This window comes from Myotis daubentonii, chromosome 19 (assembly GCF_963259705.1).
Source record: "Myotis daubentonii chromosome 19, mMyoDau2.1, whole genome shotgun sequence".
Taxonomy (NCBI): Eukaryota; Metazoa; Chordata; class Mammalia; order Chiroptera; family Vespertilionidae; genus Myotis; species Myotis daubentonii.
In genome coordinates, this window is record NC_081858.1 from 12024723 (window position 1) to 12046005 (window position 21283).

At 41.7% G+C, this 21283-nt stretch overlaps 1 protein-coding gene across 5 annotated transcripts; it reads left to right on the forward strand.

The window, feature by feature from the left end:
• Positions 1-3388: 3388 nt before the first annotated feature.
• On the forward strand, positions 3389-19415 carry RNF34 (ring finger protein 34). Of its 5 annotated transcripts, XM_059676396.1 has the most exons (8): positions 3391-3540; positions 4098-4199; positions 6009-6078; positions 13785-14006; positions 15109-15516; positions 16655-16741; positions 17166-17367; positions 18451-19415. In XM_059676396.1, exons 3-8 carry the CDS (start codon positions 6070-6072, stop codon positions 18639-18641), a joined length of 1119 nt encoding a protein of 372 aa, XP_059532379.1. In that variant the 5' UTR covers positions 3391-3540; positions 4098-4199; positions 6009-6069; the 3' UTR covers positions 18642-19415. The 5 variants fall into 5 exon arrangements, with proteins under 5 accessions (XP_059532380.1, XP_059532382.1, XP_059532379.1 ...); XM_059676397.1 differs by lacking the exon at positions 4098-4199 and having other exon boundaries at positions 3389-3540; XM_059676400.1 differs by lacking the exon at positions 6009-6078.
• Positions 19416-21283: the final 1868 nt, after the last annotated feature.

Genomic DNA, 21283 nt, shown 5'->3' on the forward strand with positions numbered 1-21283 from the left:
ATAAAATAAAATAAAATGGTCTCCAATACTTAAATCTCTATCTACTCTTGGTTGTTTTTGTTGTTGTTTTTTAAATTGTTTTACTCTGGATACCCTTCAGCTTCATTAACTATTTTTTTTGTTTCTCAATATTTTTTATTATCATTATTATCACAGCTTTATTAAGATATAATTCAGCCCTACCTGGTTTGGCTCAGTGGATAGAACGTCAGCCTACAGACTAAAGGATCCCAGGTTCAATTCCGGCGAAGGGCACATGCCCGGGTTGTGGGCTCCATCCCCAGTAGGGGCGATCCTGCAGGAGGCAGCCAATCAATCATTCTCTCTCATCATTGATGTTTCTATCACTCTTTCTCTCTGAAATAAAATATATATTTTTTAAAAAACATATGACTCGCCCTAACCGGTTTGGCTCAGTGGATAGAGTGTCGGCCTGCGGACTCAGGGGTCCCAGGTTCGATTCCAGCCAAGGACATATACCTTGGTTGCGGGCACATACCCAGTGGGGAGTGTGCAGGAGGCAGCTGATCGATGTTTCTGACTCTCTATCCCTCTCCCTTTCTCTGTAAAAAATCAATAAAATATATTTAAAAAACAAACAAAAAACCCCACATGATTCACATATCATACATATACAATTCACTCATTTAAATTATACAATTAAGTATTTTTTGCATACTTACAGAGTTCGTAATCATCACCACAATCAATTTTAGAACATTTTCATCACCTCCCCAAAGAAACCCTGTGCCCATTAATAGTCACTCTATCCCTCCCCCTCGCAACCCCTCAACCCTAGGCAACTGCTACCCTACTTCAACCCTAGGCAACTGCTACCCTACTTTCTGTCTCTATGGATTTGCCTATTCTGGACATTTCACATACAGTATATGGAACTGTGGTAAGCAGTTAGATAGGTATAAACAGAACAAGGATGATGGGGCCAGGTACAGAAGGTCACCAGGGCGTGTCTAGCAACAAGCAAAACTAGGGAAACAAGGACCTTGCCCCCAGGGTAACCTGTCCTCCCCTAGCATATCACTGGTCATACTGTTCGGACCCTCCCCTGACCTTTCCTCCATGGTGGCATGTTTCTAGTCATGAGGGTTAGATTCCCTTTGAAGATGAACGAAGAGGCCGAAGAAAGCCCTTAAGCATTAAGCTCCTAGGACAGTGAGGTTCTGACCCGCATCCACATCAGTTGTGTTTCAACTCCAGGCCCAGAAAAGCTGCAAAACCAGACAAGCAACGTCATGGCTTACATTAGGACCAGCTAATTTGAGTCATGACCCCCATACCCTGGCGCCAACCGAGTAGAGGTCACGACCCTGAAAGGACACACCTAGAAAGCTGAGGAATGTTCTGCTGGGATCCTCTCCTGAGACCTCCAGATTAATATCCTCTGGATGGAGGGCCCACTTTGACTCTATGGAGCACCTCCACCTGCCGCCTTCTTGGCCAATGGGAGAGACTCCGGGTACTCCCTCTGACTGTCTACGGCAGTAGTTCTCAACTTTTTGGCCCTTTAATACAGTTCCTCATGTTGTGACCTAACCATAAAATTATTTTTGTTGCTACTTCATCACTGTAATGTTGCTACTGTTATGAATCGTAATGTAAATATCTGATATGCAGGATGGTCTTAGGCGACCCCTGTGAAAGGGTCGTTCGACCGCCAAAGGGGTCGGGACCCACAGGTTGAGAACCGCCGGTCTAGGGTAACAGCTGCTTCTTCTATGTGCCCTGACCGGAGATCCAACTCGCAACCTTGGCATATGGGAAACAACACTCTAACCAACCTAACTGCTGGGCCAGCGCCAGTACTTCATTCTTATTTTGGCTAAATGATATTCCATTGTATGGCTAGACCACATTTTATTTATCCATTCATTAAATAATGGACACTAGGGTTGTTCCCACTTTGGGGCTACTGTACCAGTAATTATACTGCAATAAACATTCACGTACAAGGATTTTTTTTGGTGTGGATATTAGTTTTCATTTCTCTTGAGTTTATACCTACGAACGGAATTGCTGGGTCATATGATTATTCCATGTTTAACATTTCGAGGAGCTGCCAGACTGTTTTTCAAAGCAGCTGTCCCATGCTACAGTCCCATCAGCAATGTATTAAGGTTCCAGTTTCTCGACATCCACAATAACACTTATTATTATTATTATTATTTTATTTTTTTTTGCCGTCCTAATTGGTTATGGAGTGGTATCTCATTGTGGTTTTGATTTGCATTTCCCCGATGGCTAATGATGTTGAGCTTCTTTTCATGTACTGATTAACTCTTGGGGTAGACCTGCCAGCTTCCTTTCTAATGAGAAATATGGCTTCGTACCATTAGCAAGTTTTTACTGAGTTTCTTTGTGCCTAGATCATTAGAAGAAGTGATACTCTCTTCCAGTGAAGCTCAGCGACTACTCTGACATGGTGAGGAAAGGCTTTCTTCGAGTTTTTGCAAAGAGGAAAATCCAGGACCTTCCTCTTTGGGGAAGTCAATGCTTGAAGCAAGAAAAATAAGCTAAAAATTAAGAATCATTTCAGCCTAAGGAAGTGGCGTGGCTCCGTGTTTTAACCTGGCGCAGTACATATAAATAGGCAAGCCCAGTACAAAGGAATACAAGTCTTAGGTCCTTAAGACAAGTGACTCGGCATCTTCATGTCTCTTTCTTATTTAACTAAAATACTGGTTGAGTTGGAGGGAAGAGGGATGAATGTAGGGAAACCAACTGAGTGTCATCCAGTCAAGCTGAATACTTGAATTTACTCGTTCTGTTAAAAAAAACACGCACAAAACAACCCTCCACTCCAAGGGCTCACCTGAATTCTCTCATTGTGCTAGAATTTGATTGTTTTGAACATCGCTCTAAAAAGAGCAGCTGGGATTTGAGAACCGTTATTGAAATGTTTCCAACAATGCCGTTTCAAAACCGCGTCTCTGCGTGCGCAGCTGCCGCAGCCCCCCGGACCCTCTGGTGAGGAGACCCGAGGTCATTACCGAGTGTGAGGGGCTCGGAAGTCTCGAGCGGAAATCTGAGGGCCCCGCTCTGACGCTTAAAACCAAAGCCTGCAAACCTACCGGCGTTTTCAAACGCATCACGCCTCTTCCCGCCCTGGGGAGCTTGGCCTAGAGCCAAGTCTCAGCCGCACAGGTTCCTCAGGGACCGAAAACCGCCGGGAGAAAGCCTCCCGCCACGCCCAGATCCGCCCTGAGCCGCCCCAGCCCGGATGGAGTCTTCCTCCGCCCACCCAGCGGCGCCGAGGCCCCGCCCCACTTCCACTACTTGATTGGCTCTGGTGACCGGCCCCCCGAGTGTCGGCTTTGGATTGGTCAACTTGGCCGCCGCTCGGCGCTCTTTCCCGGGGGCGCGCGGCGGGCGTCACCCCGCCCCTTACGTCCGGACGCTTGGTCGCCTCAGGAGGCGCCGTAATCGCGGTCCAGAAGGAAGGAGCTCGTCTCTGCGAGGAGCTGTGATGGTGTTGAGTTTGCGGCGGGAGCCGACCAAGACGCGGCGGTCGCGGCCATGAAGGTGAGGGACCGGTGGCGCAGGGCAGCCCCTCCTCGTCTCTCCTCTCCGGCCAGAGCGCCCGAATTGCTTTCTTTTCTCCTCGGCGGCACCTCTCCAGAGACCTCCGCTGAGGGGCGACCTGGCCGCCCGGCGTCCGGGTCCCTGACCGATCCACGACAGATAGATACCCTGGGTTCCCCAATCTCCCCAACTCCCACAGCGCCTCCGGGCCGCAAGCCCGAGGAGCGGGGAGAGGCCGGGCGCCCCCTGCGCTCACGCCTCAGGGCTTCGTGCTGCGCCGGGCCCGGTCCGCGTCCTCGGGGGCCTGAGACAGACCCACTGGTGTTCGCCTCAGCCCTCGCGGCTTTGCCCACTGCGTGCCCTTGCCCGCCCCGAGTCCTTGAACTAACCCAACTGTCGGGACCACCACGGGACTGTCGCAGGACCACAACTGCAGGATGAGGAGAAAAGGAGTGATGATGCGGGGAGCCGTGAGGCTGGGACCAGGCTATTAATAGGTTCGACTTGTCTCGGGCCGGGGATCCCACCCCGAAGGATTTTTATTTTTCCCCCCGTAGGTTAAACATTGGGGGCCGCGACCTAAAGCGCTAGCAAACTGGATGTGTCTGCATCGCCAGTAGGTTACGCAGCAAGTAATTGGACAGCTTGAGTTCTTCAAGGTGGGTGTGAGAGCGTGGGAGCATCGCCGAGTGAGGAGTGGAAGGGAAGGGGGCAGGTTCCGGCCTACTTTGGGGAGCTGGGAATTTTCAAGAGCTCCGTGTACAACAATCCGCTCAGGTATTGATTCATTTGCCCGACTCCAACCCAGCGGGGTGAGTCATAAGGTGATGCTACCCTTTGAGACACAAGCCGATTTCATTCACCTCAGTGAAGAGGTGTGCTCGGTGCGGTAAGAAAGCTAACAGAGCCAGCGGCCGGCTTAGAACCGGACCTACACAAAGTCTCCGAGACTGACTGTGGAAGACTGATAAAGGGAGTGTCAGGCAGCTAGAGAAATTCAACATACATTTTACCAAACATGTCCTGTGTGTCAGGACGGAGATGTTGTTAGCAGAAGTAATTCAAAACACAATCCCACCCTTTAGAAGTTTGCCAGTCAAGAGAGACATTCCAAGTAACTACATTATGAGAATTGGGGGTGGGGTGGGGGGGGGAGTGAAACCCCCAAGAGCAAGGAAGGTTATTTCTGGCCGCAGGAAGCAAGGAAGAATTTTGCAATAGGTAACTTTTGAACTGTGTGTTCAAGTATGAGGCTATCTTAGGAGGAGCTTATTTTTTTTACTTCCAAGCTTTAGTGATGAAATATTTCAACTTAGAATACTTATTAAAATACTTATTAAAAGCTTGCTTTCTTGAAAACCATCATCTTCCAAAAACAACAGAGGGACCTATGGGTAGAATGCCTCAAAGAACATCAGTATCTTTATTAGTATTAAATGTGTGGCCCATCAAGGAAGTATAGATGTAGAAGGAATTAGGACGGTCCAGTGTTGAATTTTTTTCTTTTAATATATTCTATTGATTTTTTTACAGAGAGGAAGGGAGAGAGATAGAGTTAGAAACATGGATGAGAGAGAAACATCGATCAGCTGCCTCCTGCACATCTCCCACTGGGGACGTGCCCACAACCAAGGCACATGCCCCCGACCGGAATCGAACCTGGGACCCTTGAGTCCGCAGGCCGACGCTCTATCCACAGAGCCAAACCGGCTTCGGCCAGTGTTGAATTTTTAAAGCAAGTTCTTTAAAAACAGAAGTGTTTTTAATTTAGGTGGGAGATACAGCTTTTTGAGTTGAAATTTTAGAAACAAAGTTTGGTGGCGGTTGAAGATGTAGAAAAAATTTATTTTCATGAAGCAGATCTAAATGGACTTCAATTTGAACTAGATGACAATGATGAAGATACTGCATTTCATTTATGTTTTTGTGAAAACTGGATTCACAAAATTTAGGATTTGATTTATTTAATTTTGTTTTATATTGAAATGGTTTAATTGTGGGGATTTCTAGGCAGGGTTAGTAATTCCTTATGTCAGAAATTCTAACATTTGAACGTTCACTTAAGCAAGTACTTCCAGTGGAATTAAAATTATTTTGAAAGCAAAGCAATCAGATAAAGTACATCTTCACTCAAACCCAGGAGCAACTGGTTTTAGTGTATGTATGGAATGGGTATTTACTTTCTTCCTTTAATTTGTTTGTTTTGAAATAAGTTTTACCTCTCAAGACTCAAGTAACTATTTAACCTTAGAGTAGCATGTAATTAACTCACAGGGATTTAAAACAAAAACAAAATCGGTGTCCTATGTTAATTTGATTTAATCCTCCTTCATGATTTTCTATATTTATATTAATCTCAGCTTTCCTTAATTGTACTAATCACATTAATTCTTCCATGCTCAAAATGAGATATCAAGGAGAAAGTAATATGTTGACTATAATTTTCTTTCCTTTTTTTTCTTTGAAAGGTGGGGGAGTGGTGCTAAGGATCAAGTACACTGTTTTAGAAAAAGAAAACAAAACCCAAACATGAGGAAGGTATGATCTCCAGCACACATTATTGTAAAACTATCGATGTGACCAAATGTCTTACCTAAAAGTATTACATTTTTAAGATTAGTATCTGTTTTTGCAACCTGCTTAATGTCCAAATGGAATGAAGAAAGAATTTAGGATGTAGGTATATTTTCCTCCTTGGTGGTATATGGTCTGGTCTGATGTTTGGTTAAAAATGTAGTAGAGTTCCTTGCATATTGTTTTTCAGTTGAGGCAGCAGTTTCAATAAGAAATCCTTTCACATTTTAAGGAGCACATTTTTCTCAAGTGGCTCTAAATAGGATCAGTATTTTTGCTTATTATCTCAACTGTTTCTTCTGCTTTGCTCTAGTTCTACTGGAAAGTTTAACCCAACTGAAATTCAAACTGCAAAACATTGTTTTATTATTTACTGGTTTCAAGATTTGAAATATCTTTTCATATAGTTTAAACACAGGACATTGAATTTTAGCAAATTGAAGGTTGTTTGGAGTTTAAAAACAAAGGCTACAGTGGTTGGATTCTCTGAGGAAACGTTCACTGATGGAAAACCTGAATCCCTGCCTGGTCTTTGTAGCTTCTTACAACATCCAAGAAAATGTTCTTGAATTTGAAACTTTTAAGTTATCCTTAAAATATCTGTAACATATTACCATATTTAATTTAGAGTTGTGGCAAGCAGCTTTTAGGAGGTGGCATTATGATTACTGCTGCTTATCTAGTTTAATCAAAAGCAAACGGTTTAGACCATAATTTTTGCAAAAGGGAACTAGGTGTTACAACAGTAGAATCAGACTGGACCTTGGTTCAGCAACCTCAGTACTTGAGTTCTGGCTAAGAAAGTTTATTTACAAAGTCACAAGTAGAAGTCAGCTGTAGAAGAAATGGGCTCAGGAAACAAGTTGAAGAGGCAAAAGAAGGGCCTTGGAAAGGAAAATGTGCCTGGGGAAGCGGGTGCGGAGAAAGGGGGGTGTGTCCTATAGAAAGAGGGAAGGCGTCCCTCTCCAGAGGCAGGGATCTTGGAGGAGGTCAGGCGTGTCCTTTTAGAGTCGTGGTCTTCACTGATTGGTAGGTGCCAGGGTAGGGGGTCATTCATCAATGCAGCTGGTCCTGATGCTAGCCCTGGCATTGCTTGTCAGGTTTTGCAGCTTTTCTGAGCCTGGAGCTAAAACAGCTGAGGCCTGGATGTTATCCCTGCGGGTTAATGCGGGTTAATGCGTAAGGGCCTGTATTAGAGGCCACTCTTTGTCTCCTTTTTCCTCCTCCTGAAGGGTCTGCATGACTATGGACATGCCAGGAGAGGAAAGGTCAGGGGTCCAAACCATCATGATATGCTAGAGGAAGAAAGGTTACCCTAGGGCAGTGAGGTTCTTGTTTTTCCAGTTTTGCACATAGTTAAACACCCAGGGCTTACTGCCCCTGGTGACTTATACCCGGCTCATCTGTCCTTGCTCTGCTCATATCAATCTAACTGCCTACCACATAATTATTTAGTTTTCTGCTGTTTTCATACCCATTGACTCTGTATTTGGCTGTCATTTGATCTTCATGGAAATATATTTTTATTTTTTTAAGAGTGTGAGAGAAAGAAAACATCGACTTGTTGCTCCACTTATTTATGCATTCATTGGTTGGTTGATTCTTGTTTGTGCCTGACCAGGGAAAGAACCCGCAACCTTGGCATATTGGGACAATAATCTAACCCAGTGGTTCTCAACCTTCTTGCCCTTTAAATACAGTTCCTCATGTTGTGACACAACCATAAAATTATTTTCGTGGCTACTTCATAACTGTAATGTTGCTACTGTTATGAATCGTAATGTAAATATCTGATATGCAGGATGGTCTTAGGCAACCCCTGTGAAAGGGTCTTTCGACCGCCAAAGGGGTCGCGATCCACAGGTTGAGAACCACTGCTCTAACCATTCTTCTGTAACTCATTGTAAAACTGATCCCTGAAATCAGGGCAACTTTTCTTATTCTTTATTTTAGTTTATCTGGTTACCATTACATTTGGTAGAATCATTAAAAGGCATCATATTCTAATGTAGTTTAGGTTTCAAAATTTGTAATAAAGTTTTTGTTAATTCTTTAAATTTTGGAAGTATTTCCCCACCATACGGATTCTAAAAGCATATTAGATTATACACACAATCAAAGACTGCTGAACCTTGAGGCCATTTGAAAACTGGCACTCTGTTGGAAAGAAGGATAGGCTGCTGCTCTTGCTTTGTTGACTGAAATGATGATTCAGAATGAGCTTATATTGTGTGAATCTGACTGAGAAATATGAGAGAGTGCTTATAAAATCAGTAGTCTATTGTTGTGGGAAAAAGTCTCACAGTCCTGGAATCTGTCAGTCCCCCTCTAATGCACCGCTCCCCCCCTATATACTCCTACTGAGGGGAGGAAATTTCGAATTCATTCTTAAGGAAGGAACAATATAGGAGGAACACTTTCAGCCTTTCTATTACCAGAGGGGAAAAAGCAATTTTTAGGCTGGTGAGTTTTAGCAAATGAACTACACATGCTCTAGCTCAGTCCTCTCTGGGACTTGTCTGATGTCTTCCTATGGGGGGATAGCAATATGGTCAACTAGATGGTAAGCTGCTGTTGGTCAGCTGGGATGTCCTATTATCAAGACCATTTGGCTGCAGAGCTAAAGTCATGTTTTCCAATTGGTGTTATCTTCTATAATAATAAAAGCATAATATGCTAATTAAACCCGCCAGCCAAATGACCTGGATGTCCTTCCGGATGACTTTCCAGACAAAGCCCAGGCTGAGGCAAGCTATAGCGGCTGTGAGGGCCGAGCCCCTTGCACAAATTTCGTGCATCGGGCCTCTAGTTAGTAATGAAGCAAACATTTACATTTCTATTTGTCTTATTTTTTAATTAGTTCCAAATTAGGAGTGAAAAAAAAAGGTAGTGTTATTGGCCCTCAAAAATCTTGGAGCAGCCCTGGCTGGTTTGGCTTAGTGGATAGAGCATCAACCTGAGGATTGAAAGGTCCCAGGTTCTATTCTGGTCAGGGCACATGCCCAGGTTGTGGGCTAGGTCCCTGGTGGGGGGCGTGCAGGAGGCAGCCGATCAATGACTCTCATCATTGATGTTTCTATCTCTTTCTCCCTCTCCCTTCCTCTCTGAAAGCAATAAAAAAATATATTTTTTAAAATATTGGAGCAATGGTTTTGGGGAAAAAACACACACCAAAACTGGCATTGGGTGTCTGAATAGCATGAGGAGATCTAGGTGTCTGGCAGTCCAGATAGGAGGCTGTGGAATTTAATCTCTTACTAGGCCCATGTAAATTTTTTAATATGATACCTGGTTCTTAACTGATATAAGAAAGGCCATGGTCCCAAGAATAATCTATTCAGGAACAATTTTGGCTGAAGGGGTTGTGTAGGAAAGGGATTATCAAAGAAAAGCCATTTCTTCTCAGTAGCAAATAAACTGATGACTAGCAAATAAACTGCAAATAGCTAAATTCCTTGAGCTAGAAGTTTTGTGCCAAGCATAGGAAGATGTGCCTGGTTTTTCTCTCTTGTTTTGAACTACATTCTTGATCAAGGGAGGAAATATTGCCAACTTTACAGATTATTCTTCCTAACCTCTTGGATTCATGTAGTTTAGCCTATAGAGTCTTGCTCTTAACCCTGGTCCCAAATAGGATTTATAATTTTTAGTCACATAAGCCCAGATCATAGCTTTAGTTTTCAGAGATCCAGACTTTGGCTTCATTCATGGAAGGGTAATAGTTATTGTTTGTTTTGTTTTTGTTTAAAAGCAAATAAAAGGTGGATGGTGACCCTTACTTCAGCAATATACCTCTTTGGAATTGAGGCAGAGCAATAACTCAGTGAATTTACTAAAAATTCAAAAGCCAAAGGTCTGTGTCTTGTGTACCGTCTGGAAATTGGGTTTGCTCAGAAAATCTACGAGGAAATATAGTAGTTTGGGAAAAGCTTCAAGCTTGCTAATAAAAGATGAGCAGAGAGTGAATTTAAAAAAATAAGGGAATGCAGGAGGAAGATCTTAGAGGATAGGGAAGACAGAATAGAACTTGGGTCTCTAAAGCTTTTGAAGGAAGGGTGCAAAAGGGGAAGCTTTTTGGCTATTATCCTACCAGATACGGTAACTGGGGAAAGGTACTTCAAATAAAACTAGTGACTGAGCTGTCCCAGCCGGGTGGCTCTTGTTTATGGGTTTCATTCCTGGTCAGGGCACATTTGATCCCCAGTTGGAGTACATACAGGAGGCAACTGATCAATGTTTCTTTCTCTCTCCCTACTTCTCTCTCTAAAAAGTCCATAAATATATCTTCTGGTCAGGATTAAAAACAAACAACAAACTAGTGACTGAGGCTTCCACTGTTTCAAATTTCAGACCTTTCAAGAAGGCTAGAGTGTTGCAAACACTACTGTCAGAAGCTAACAGTATACATGGGCAAATTTACCCTCAGGATGTGCTAAGAGTATTATTGGGAGATTATTCTCTTATTGGGAGATTTTGTCCAATTTTGAGTTCACAGATCTAATGAGGCCAAAACCTAGATTTTTCAGTCTTTCCTCTTTCCCTCTGCTCCGGTTTTTGGTTGAGTTGTACCAAATAATAGGTTGTAGCAACATATTTTTGCCTGTCTGTGTTTTTTAATTTTTATTTTATGATGATGTAACCAAAAGAAGATGAAGTGATCTTTTCATTATTTTCCCTTCTGGTGAATGAAGGAGGAAATTCCATCCCCTTTATAGAGACATGAGGATTGGGACAAAATTGTTACCCTCCAATATTGATGTCTACCTGTTTTCCTGAAGTAAACTCTTCTATTCTCTTCACCAGAGCTGTGAACATTTTCAGCCTAGAATTTTAATGATCATGGTTTGGAAATTCGTGTTCTGTAACTTATACAACTGATTTCTGAAAGAACACAATGTGCGGCAGTGCTGTTTTTAAAAGGGAGTATGATTTGGATTTGAGATTTTTAACCTGCTAGGTCAAAGTCATTTTTTACCTTTATTATTTTTTCTCATTGAAACAATTTGAATTTTCTGGGTAGCATGAAAATTTTAAATAATGTTACATTGCCGTTCAAGAGGTAATATAAAGGAACCTTTTACACAGTTATTTATCAGAGTCATGATGGCAGAACTATAGATGCAGTGGAAAAAAGTTCTGTCCACAAGGAACATTTGCTGGAGTTGGGAAGACAACATCTCCCAGAAATCAAAACAGGGATAAAAGCTAATGTAGCTGTCTAATTGTTTAGTAGTTAGGTCAGCAGGAAGCTGAAGCTTCTCAAAAACTTTACTTCTTTAAACTTCTGGAATGAAGAAAAGTTTATTCCAGTGGTATAGTCTACAGTTGAGTTTTGTATAACTCCCCCAAAATGTTATGTACAAATTAAAATTTTTAAAACAACATTTTACTTGTTTTAAGAGCTTACCTTTTAAAGCACTGTAGATGGAATCCTCTGGTAAAAGAATACTCACTTTAGCGCTGGCTGGTGTGGCTATGTTGGTTGGAGTGTTGTCCTGTATACCAGAGGGTGGCAGTTTCCATTCCCAATCAGGGCACTTATTAGGGTTCTATCCCTGGTTAGAGCAAGTGTGGGAGGTGGCCTGATTGATGTTTCTCTCTCTCACATGGATTTTTCTCTTTCCCCTCCTCTCTCTAAAATCAATTTAAAAAAAAAGAATATTCACTTTAAATGAGTAAATCTGGATTTTCATCCTTTTATGTTTAAACAAACTATGATTCTAAAGTATATATTTAAAGGTATGAACTATTAACTATAATTTAACCGGACTTTTAAAGGCATCACTATTTCTTGAGAATTACAGGGTGTGAAGCTATATAATACTTAAGTCAGTGACCCTGATACTTAAGACTGTTTGAATCTTGTATTGTGGTTTCTTACTACTTTACCTTCTCCTTTCCCTATATTTAATATAACATATTACTCCTGGGTAGTAGCAAGAATAATATGATCCTTCTATAGCATCCCAAATAGCCTTTTAAAATTGTTTTTAAAAAGTTTTTGAAGAACTTGGACAAACAATAAATGTTTGAACAAATTAGATAAATAAATGAACTATGCCAGGTCATGTGCTGCCATTTTAACACATAAGATCTCACCTAACTGGACTTAAGATCTCTTCTAACTGGACTTCTATTACCTATCACTTATTCAGAGTCTACAATATACTTTAAAATTAGGTCAAGGGACAAACATTGGCTCCAAACATCATAGCTTTTCTACTTTAAACATGGGAAAATACCTTGAGCTCTCACTGAAAAAAATATGTATATATATTTCTAACAAGCTTGGTTATTGGGTTTCTGAGTCTGCAGTAAAAAAGGAGACAGATTGCTAGGTGGGTATAGTGATAGCAGTTTGTGGTTCACAGAAAGGGAAGAGATGAAAGAAAAAAGATATAAAAGGGCAGTACATTACTTTTCAGGCCACTTAGTGGAGTGGTAGATAGCCCATACATTTTGTGTTCAGTATTTTCACTTTGAAAGGTAGAATAGCCCTCACTGGTTTGCTCAGTGGTTAGTGTTGGCCCTCGGACTGAAGGCTCTCCAGTTCGATTCCTGATCTAAGGCATGTACCTGGGTTGCAAGTTCAATCCCAGGCCCCAGTCAGGGGTGCGTAGGCAACCAATGGATGTCTCTCTCTCACATCGATGTTTCTGTACCCCTTCTCTTCTTACACTCTCTCACTAAAAACAATTGAAAAAATTATCCTCGGGTGAGGATTAACAACAACAAAAAGTAGAATAACTGCTTTTAAAAAATATTTTCCTTAATGTCAAATTAATATATTCTTTTTAAAGATTTTGGGAAGTAGAGAAAAACTCAAAAAAATAAATTATACAAAGATACATTAAAAACTTAAAAGAGCTTCAGTTGGCATTTTGATGTTTTCCCAGTCATTTTTTTAAAAATAAAAAAATTTATGCCATGGTTTATTATGCCCAGTTATAAATGAGAACAGAAGTTTAATGGAATTAAGTAATTTGAGTTTATATTCTTTCTGCTAAATGATACCTGGGAAAATCTGCCTCAGCACATAGAAAAAATAGGTAGTTTTTATGAGTATCCCCAATGGGAAATATTCTTTGCAAATACCAGAAAGTTATCTTTCCAAATAGCTTAAAATTTTGACACTTTAAAGCAGGGGTCCTCAAACTTTTTAAACAGGGGGCCAGTTCACTGTCCCTCAGACCATTGGAGGGCCGGACTATAGTTTAAAAAAAACTATGAACCAATTCCTGTGCACACTGCACATATCTTATTTTGAAGTAAAAAACCAAAACGGAACAAATGCAATATTTGTATTTGCATGTGGCCCGCGGGCCGTAGTTTGAGGACCTCTGCTTTAAAGAATAATCTCAGTTCAGGCTGGTTTGGCTCAATGGATAGAGTGTTGGCCTACGAACTGAAGGGTCCCGGGTTCGATTCTGGTCCAGGGCACATGCCGGGTTTTAGGCTTGATCCCCAGTAGGGGTGTGCAGGAGGCAGCCGATCAATGATTCTCTCTCATCATTGATGTTTCTATCTTCCTCTCTGAAATCAGTAAGAATAAAAAATTTTAAAGAATAATCTCGAAGTTATTTAGGGCAAACATACCTCTCCAGAATGGCATTCAGAGAGCCCAGGTTCCACTTAGCTTTAATCTGGTTCCTTCTTATATTCCTTTCCAGGCGGGTGCCACATCTATGTGGGCTTCATGCTGTGGACTGCTGAATGAAGTCATGGGAACCGGAGCTGTCAGGGGCCAGCAGGCAGGATTCGCCGGAAGTACCGGTCCATTCAGATTTACGCCAAACTCTGATTTTTCCACTACTTTCCCACCAGCACCTACAGAAGGGCCCAATATAGTTTGCAAAGCCTGTGGACTTTCATTTTCAGTCTTCAGAAAGAAGGTGAGTTAGATGAAATGTTATATACAAAAGACATCAGAATTCTTGATTGTATGTAATTTTGAATATTAATGAATCATTTCTTTTTATAAAAAATACCAAAAAGTTAGTCCTATTAATCATTTCCCATTTAGGAAAGTACTCAGTTGGAGGGACTAAATTACTGTTCAAGTTTTCTGACTAGACATTGTTACTTGTCATGTTGCTCCTAAACTTTGACCTGTTTGTACACCTTGATTCTTCCTAATGATGCTTATGTTCCAAAGCAAGAGATTTAATTAGTCTACAGTTTTGTTCAGAGATGACTTACTGTATATACTCTGATCTCAAGTTTCAAAAAAATACATCCCTAACCATATTTTTAACTCAAGTGAAGAAATGAATGTATTAAGGTAACTACTGTTCAACATAAAACACTTGGGTTAAAGTTGTTCTTTCTGAGAACCATCATGCAATAGTTCTCACAATCTTTGATTGTCAATTCAGTCCTTTAAAATACTTAAGGAACAAGGTATTAGCTTGTGGGAACAATGTACCAAGTGGAAATGACCACATCTTAGTGTCTTCTTTAAGTTTTGCTAGTGGAATGGCTTTGACTGTGATTAAGGCTGTGTAGGGTAAGGATTACTGCATTAGTGGGGTCATCTGTTCACTTGGATTGATCTTGAGAGATCAGTTGCCTTTCTCTTTCCTTGTGTTATACGCATTCCCCTCCCCTGCTTCTCTTTAAGTGGAAATTGTTCACATAAAAAAAGTTTGTGGTTGTGCTTTCTGCTCCATGTGGTTCCAGACAGCTCTGCTCTGCTAATTACATGTTTGCCCCAAGGGGTGGAAAGGTTTTAATTCATTAACACAAGAGTGTATGGTTTTTTTTTAAAGGGCTGTATTTGAACTTCTGTGAATCCAAACTGCCTTGGCAGTGACTGTTCTTTATTTTCATGGCTTTTGGAACATAACACCTGTGAGAATAGTCTGGTGCCACAGAGCACTTCATAAGAACTAGAATTAAATGTTAAAAGAAGGCAAAAAAGAAAGAAAACTAGTACTTTCACAACAGCTCATAGCTGGCTATCATTAAATGCTTCTTTTCTATTTGTTTCTTCAGCACATATGTTGTGACTGCAAGAAGGATTTTTGCTCCGTTTGCTCAGTCTTACAAGAAAATCTTCGTAGATGTTCCACCTGTCACTTATTACAAGAGACGGCCTTTCAGCGCCCTCAGTTAATGCGACTGAAAGTGAAGGATCTGCGGCAATATCTCATTCTTAGAAACATACCCATTGATACCTGTCGAGAGAAAGAAGACTTGGTAGATTTAGTGCTGTGCCATCATGGGCTGGGCTCTGAGGACGACCTGGACACCAGCAGTCTGAATTCCTCAAGGTCCCAGAATTCTAGTTTTTTTACACATTCATTTTTTTCAAACTATTCAGCCCCCTCTGCTACCCTGTCTTCATTTCAGGGAGAACTAATGGGTAGAGACCGGACCTTAGGATCTGGAGCCTTGGCACAGGTATGATTGGTAATTACCCTAAGGGTCTGGCATGTCTACTCTTGGTGGGGTCTTTAGGGGTTGATGCCTCCTTGTGGGAGAGAGGTTCCACACACTGCTGAACTTTGCACTTACAAGCCTCCTGATGTGAGTTTCCAAGCTTAGGTGCTAGGTGGCCCCAAAGTCAGCTGTTTGAAGGGTCCTAAATAACTCATCAGTTTCTTGACCTTAGTTACCTCAGTTTCCCTATCTTATATGGTGAAATGACTGAAAAGTCAAATATAAACATTTGCAAGACTGTGTCAGTGACCATGGAAACAGTAGTGTAAGTTAACCTAATGCCCAGATGTCTTGCTGCAGTAAAAGTGTCCTAATTTGGATCATGGGAAAGAACCACTGAATTAGTGAACGAATGTGGTTATTTGTTAATTTCAAAGAAGTACCAGTGCAGAATACTGGTGAGGTCTGCAGATGCTGCCATTTGATGCTTGTGTACCAGTGAGGTAGAATATTTGAAACTGAGAACTAACCTTGACTGTTGTAGAGCCATGGTCAAGAAAAAGTCAGAGAAAGGTATGAAAAAGGGTATATAAATCAAATGGATTTCTGTCCTTCCTAAAGAGAAGAGTGCCTCTGACTGTTGAGGAATGTCTAAAAACTAGAACTAGCAATAGCCATCAGTGAAGAAGTCTAGAAACCATTCTTTGGAATTACTGTCGAGATCTTTCAATCATATCCCCTGACACTTGCACTGATCTTAGAACTTTAGTTTCTATCTATATCTTAGAGGCTTAAACTAGCTATATGTAGGCAGGTCCTTTGATAATGACTCAGTGCAATTCCATAGGCTTATGGCTTTGGACTATGGTCCCATGATGGGACCGTCCTCAGGGTTCTGGTTAGGTTTTATAAATTCACATATACCTAGGAATTTGGCTTTTGAGATAATTTTACAGAAGTGAAGTTAATCAAATCATGTAGGGCCCAACTCTTTGGAAGGGGCAGCAGCATTCAGGATCCAAAGAAGTCTTGGAATATGCCCATTGTTGGGTGCATTCTTGGGGAAGGTCTGTGGAAAGGTTTACTCCAGTGATAAAGATGGGTTGATACTGTTAGGAAAAGGTGATTTCTGACATAACCATATCCATTATGCATATAGGTACAAAGTGAAACAGCATCAGCAAACACAGATGATGACGATGATGATGATGATGATGATGATGAAGAAGACAACTTGGAGGAACAGGTGAGATCTCCTATAAAATTTGGTTTCCTGACATGTCAACCTGGCAGGCAGGAAAAGGCCCATGTACACTTTTGCTGATTAGCAGAGGATATTTCTTTAGGTTTGAATATATAACTAGAGGCCCGGTGCATGAAATTCATGCACAGGTAGGGGGGTCTCTAGGCTTGGCTGGTGATCAGGGCCGATTGGGGCCTTCCTTCATTCTGCACCGCCCCCTGGTGGTCAGCACACATCAAATCGAGTGGTCAAACTCCTGAGGGGGCAATTTGCATATTAGCTTTTTATGATATAGGATACTTTAAGGACTGACAAGTAATCTGGGAAGAATATCTAGGGCTAGTCATGACTGTAGGGTGAGAGCATGTCATTTTCCTTGCTGTGGGAGGTCTGAATTGGTAGGAATAGAAGTGCTGTATAATTTCAGGCACCTGGCATCTCCAAGAAGAGACTGAGAGCTTCACTGTCTGACCTGTCAAGCCTTGAAGATGTGGAAGGGATGAGCGTGCGCCAGCTGAAGGAAATCCTGGCTCGGAATTTTGTCAACTATTCTGGCTGTTGTGAAAAATGGGAGCTGGTAGAGAAAGTAAACCGCTTATACAAAGAGAATGAAGAAAACCAAAAGTCATGTAGGTTTCTTTTTTACTATTTCCCCTGTAGTATCCTTCCTTAGGCTTTAGAAGCTGGGCTGTTTCTGTTACAAGTCAAATTTATTTCTGTGACAGTGTTTATTTCTCTTAAATCCAGGGATTACTGGCTTTTTCAACCTTGAATTATTGTCCTTCCAAACCATATTCATGATCCCCATTGATCCTTTCTGTGACTTGTAGAAATGGAAGCCTCAATATCTCAACTCTAGGTCCAAATCTCAGACTATGAACTTAAAAAAATTTTTTAATCCTCACCCAAGGATATGCTTATTGATTTTAGAGAGGGGAAGGAGAGAGAGAACATCGATTGGTTGCCTTCCATATGTGACCTGACCAGGGATTGATCTCGCAGCCTTTTGGTATACGATGACACTCCAACTGAATGAGTCATACCCGTCATGGCAGGCAAGCTGTGAACTTTTAGAATTCATTTAGCACCTTTCTTACTCAGATTCGGGATTTTCTCAAAACCTAACCTGGGCCAGAGAGCCAGAAAAGGCCCGCAACCCTTTTCAGTTACATTTCATCAGTACCAGGGTGACCAGAAACATAGGTGGCTTTTGAGATGCTTCCAAGGCTGGAGTCTGGGGCTTCCTCCAACTACAGGCTACTTGATGTACAACTCTTCGTAACTTCACTATGGAAATATAACTTTTTCCTGCTGACATGAGGCCCCGGACACTGCAACTTTCCCAAGTTGGAGGTGGCTGAAAATTCCAAGGGTGTTCTGACTCCAAGGCCCATATTAAGGATAACCTAGGTTTCCTCATTTTTATTTACAGAAGCAATCCTCACCAAAACCTGGAATTACATAGATTAAAATAGAATTAAATAGCTAACATTTGTTGGGCACTTTATACCTGGTCCTAAGCTAAGCATTTCTCATTTATTCTCACAAAACTCTACCAGGTGTAGGAATTAATATTGCCATCTCTAGTGGAGGGAAGTGCAGAGAAGTTGGGATTATTTCTTACTGCAGGATCATGCTGTGCCTATTGTGGTCACTCAGCAGGTGGCTGCTCAGCCTATCAGGCGCAGTTCTAGCTCTCTGTTACCTTTCAGATGGTGAGCGGCTGCAGCTGCAGGAAGAGGAAGATGACAGCCTGTGCCGGATCTGCATGGATGCTGTCATCGACTGCGTCCTGCTTGAGTGTGGGCACATGGTCACCTGTACCAAGTGCGGCAAGCGCATGAGTGAGTGTCCCATCTGCCGACAATATGTGGTGCGTGCTGTGCACGTGTTCAAGTCCTGAAGTAGATGCTCTTCCCGATAGGACATTCGCCCCCAAGCTTGAACCCAGACATTTCCGTGCACAGAAGGGACTGGAAACTTACTGTTCAAAAGTTCAAGTTATTTTTTAAAATTATTTTCACTACTAACTGGGAACAAAGACTCATAGTAAGTTACGGCAACATTGGTCTGTGCCATACCCCTGTCAGCCTGTGGACATGCTGTTTCCCAGGTTCAGCCCGGCTTCATCACACGTCTGTGATCAGTAACTGCTGAAGTCAGATTGCAGATGGCATCAGCTACTCTCCCTTTGGAGGACATTTCTCTTCTCTTCTCCCTTCTTCTGTTTTTAGCTTAAACTACTCAGATGTTTGAAACTTCTGTTTGGATGAGATCACTGTCCACAACTGACCAACATGGTACATGCTGAGCAGTGGTACCTCTGAATGTTCACTTTATTAGTCATGGATATTTTAAATGCTACTATTTGATGAATGTAAGTTTCCACATTGTTGCTATTTCTGAATTTAAACTTCATTGAGAACACTGACATTTATCTATATAGTCAACTGCCAGGGCCTTAGAGACTAATAACATGTCCATTTCTGTTCAGGTACAGCTTTTTATAGCAAGGGCTGCATCTAGCTTCTTCACTAGAGAAAAGTGTGTGTTAAATTCTTTACTAATGTGTAATTGGTTTACACTGTTTTGTATAGTGAAAGTGTATTTTCAGTGCTACTGCTAGCTAATTTGAACTTTAGGAATAAAATTAGATTTTCAAAAATGCTTTTCTTTACTTTGTCCTAGTTAGTGTCTAATTCACTTGGGTATAGTGTGAATGGGTGTCCACACCAAGGTATGTGCCCTTGACCGGAATCAAACACGGGACCTTTTGGTCTGTAGGCCAACGTTCTATCCACTGAGCCAAACTGGCTAGAGCTGTAGCTCCCTTCTTCATAAGAGCCCAGGGTCGGTGTCAGCTGCGGTTCACACTAACCAGCATGAGCAGGTCATTGCCTCCCTACAGAAACCATACAACTCGGCACCTGCTGAAGCTTTAGGAGCACTTATCTTGCCTTACTTATTGTAAGACAGTGAGCTCCAGAAATTCAGCCCTCCCCACAAATTGGGAAGTCTTCAAATCCAGACCAGCCCTCAATAGCAAGCACATTTAGAAGCTGAGCAGTAGGTGCTGGTTTGTCTAAGGTTAAATTAGAAAAGTGAGATTTATTTGCACATAGTCTCAGCTTAAAACAACTTACTTAATGATTTCCTCTTGGGTTTATATAAGTTTCAAGTGCTTGTTTTAGCAAAAGGATAAAAACTTAATGGAGGATCTTTTTAAGTAGTGTTTCAAAGTCACCTTGGTTTAGTGAGAAGCCAACAAATTTTTAGCCTAACAGGCTTGACACTTAGAAGAACTGATTTACAAGGTACTAACTTGTTTGGCAAAAAGCAAACATTTCTCTCTGAAGTCTGCATTTTATAGCTGGCATACCATGCCTCTTGAAGTTAATTTTTTGAATACATAATATATCATATGGATAAAATTCTGAAAGTCCAAAATAGAATACAATGACATCTCCTTGTCCCTGTCCTCACAATATAAAAGGATGGCACTTGAGGGTTTCCTAGAGGAAGGAGGGATGGAGCCTCTCTTTCCTGAGTTCTTAGCTGTGATCTCACACAGGAAGCACCACCTCTGGTTTATGTTACTTTCATTACATCATCAGATAATGTTGTATGGGCTCAGAGCAGCTGTTTGCAAGCATTTAGCTCAGCTTGGCCTTATCTAAAGCTCTTTTTTATTTATTTGTTTATTTATTTTTTTAAAGCTCATTTTTTAAATGACAGGTCTGTACTGAGACTGGGTGCTGGGGTAAAACCTCAGCTAGATTTTTCAATATACTTGGGAGGGCGATCACCTGTTAAAACCACTATGGCAACCTACCTCAAGCCTGGTGAGATGCTGTGTCTTGGCTCTATGTCCCTATGGTTTGTCCCTATGGTAGCTACGGATTCCCAGCTCTGGAACCTCCTCTCAGCAAGCCTGGGTGCTCCCAGAAACGTTATAGGACAACCAGGGGCCTCTAACACAGGTCTGTTTACCTGAAAACCATGATGTTCCTTAAAACAATTCCCCAGGAAGAGGATGCCTCTACTGGACATCAGGGGAACTGACCCAGGGGTTCAGAGAACTCAGGCTGTTAAGAAAACCAAAACTTGACCTCCAGTGGGGGTACTCCATGATGAACTGTCAGGCTTGCAAGGGTAAGCCATGTTTTATAAATAAACCATAGAGTGTTAAACTAATCTGTTAAATGCATCTCCCAAATTAAATTCTGGGGTGCAACAGCTTCAGATGTCTCCAATCTAAGGCAGAAAGAATCTATGGATTTAAATTAACAGAAGGCACAACCTAGATGGGATCTACAATCATTTTGCCGTGACAAACAGAAAGATAAAGGGAGGGACCAGCAATATGAAAACTACCGTTAGCAGAAAAGGCTTGTCCCACGAGACCCAAGTTTTATGTTGCTACTGATTATGGAGGCAGGAAGTGGGGTTATCTTCTCCATTTTCAGATTCACTAGAGCATTTCTTTCTGTATTTGAGCACAAGGTTGCAGGGCTCTGCCGTTAGATCTAAAATTACTTCTCACTA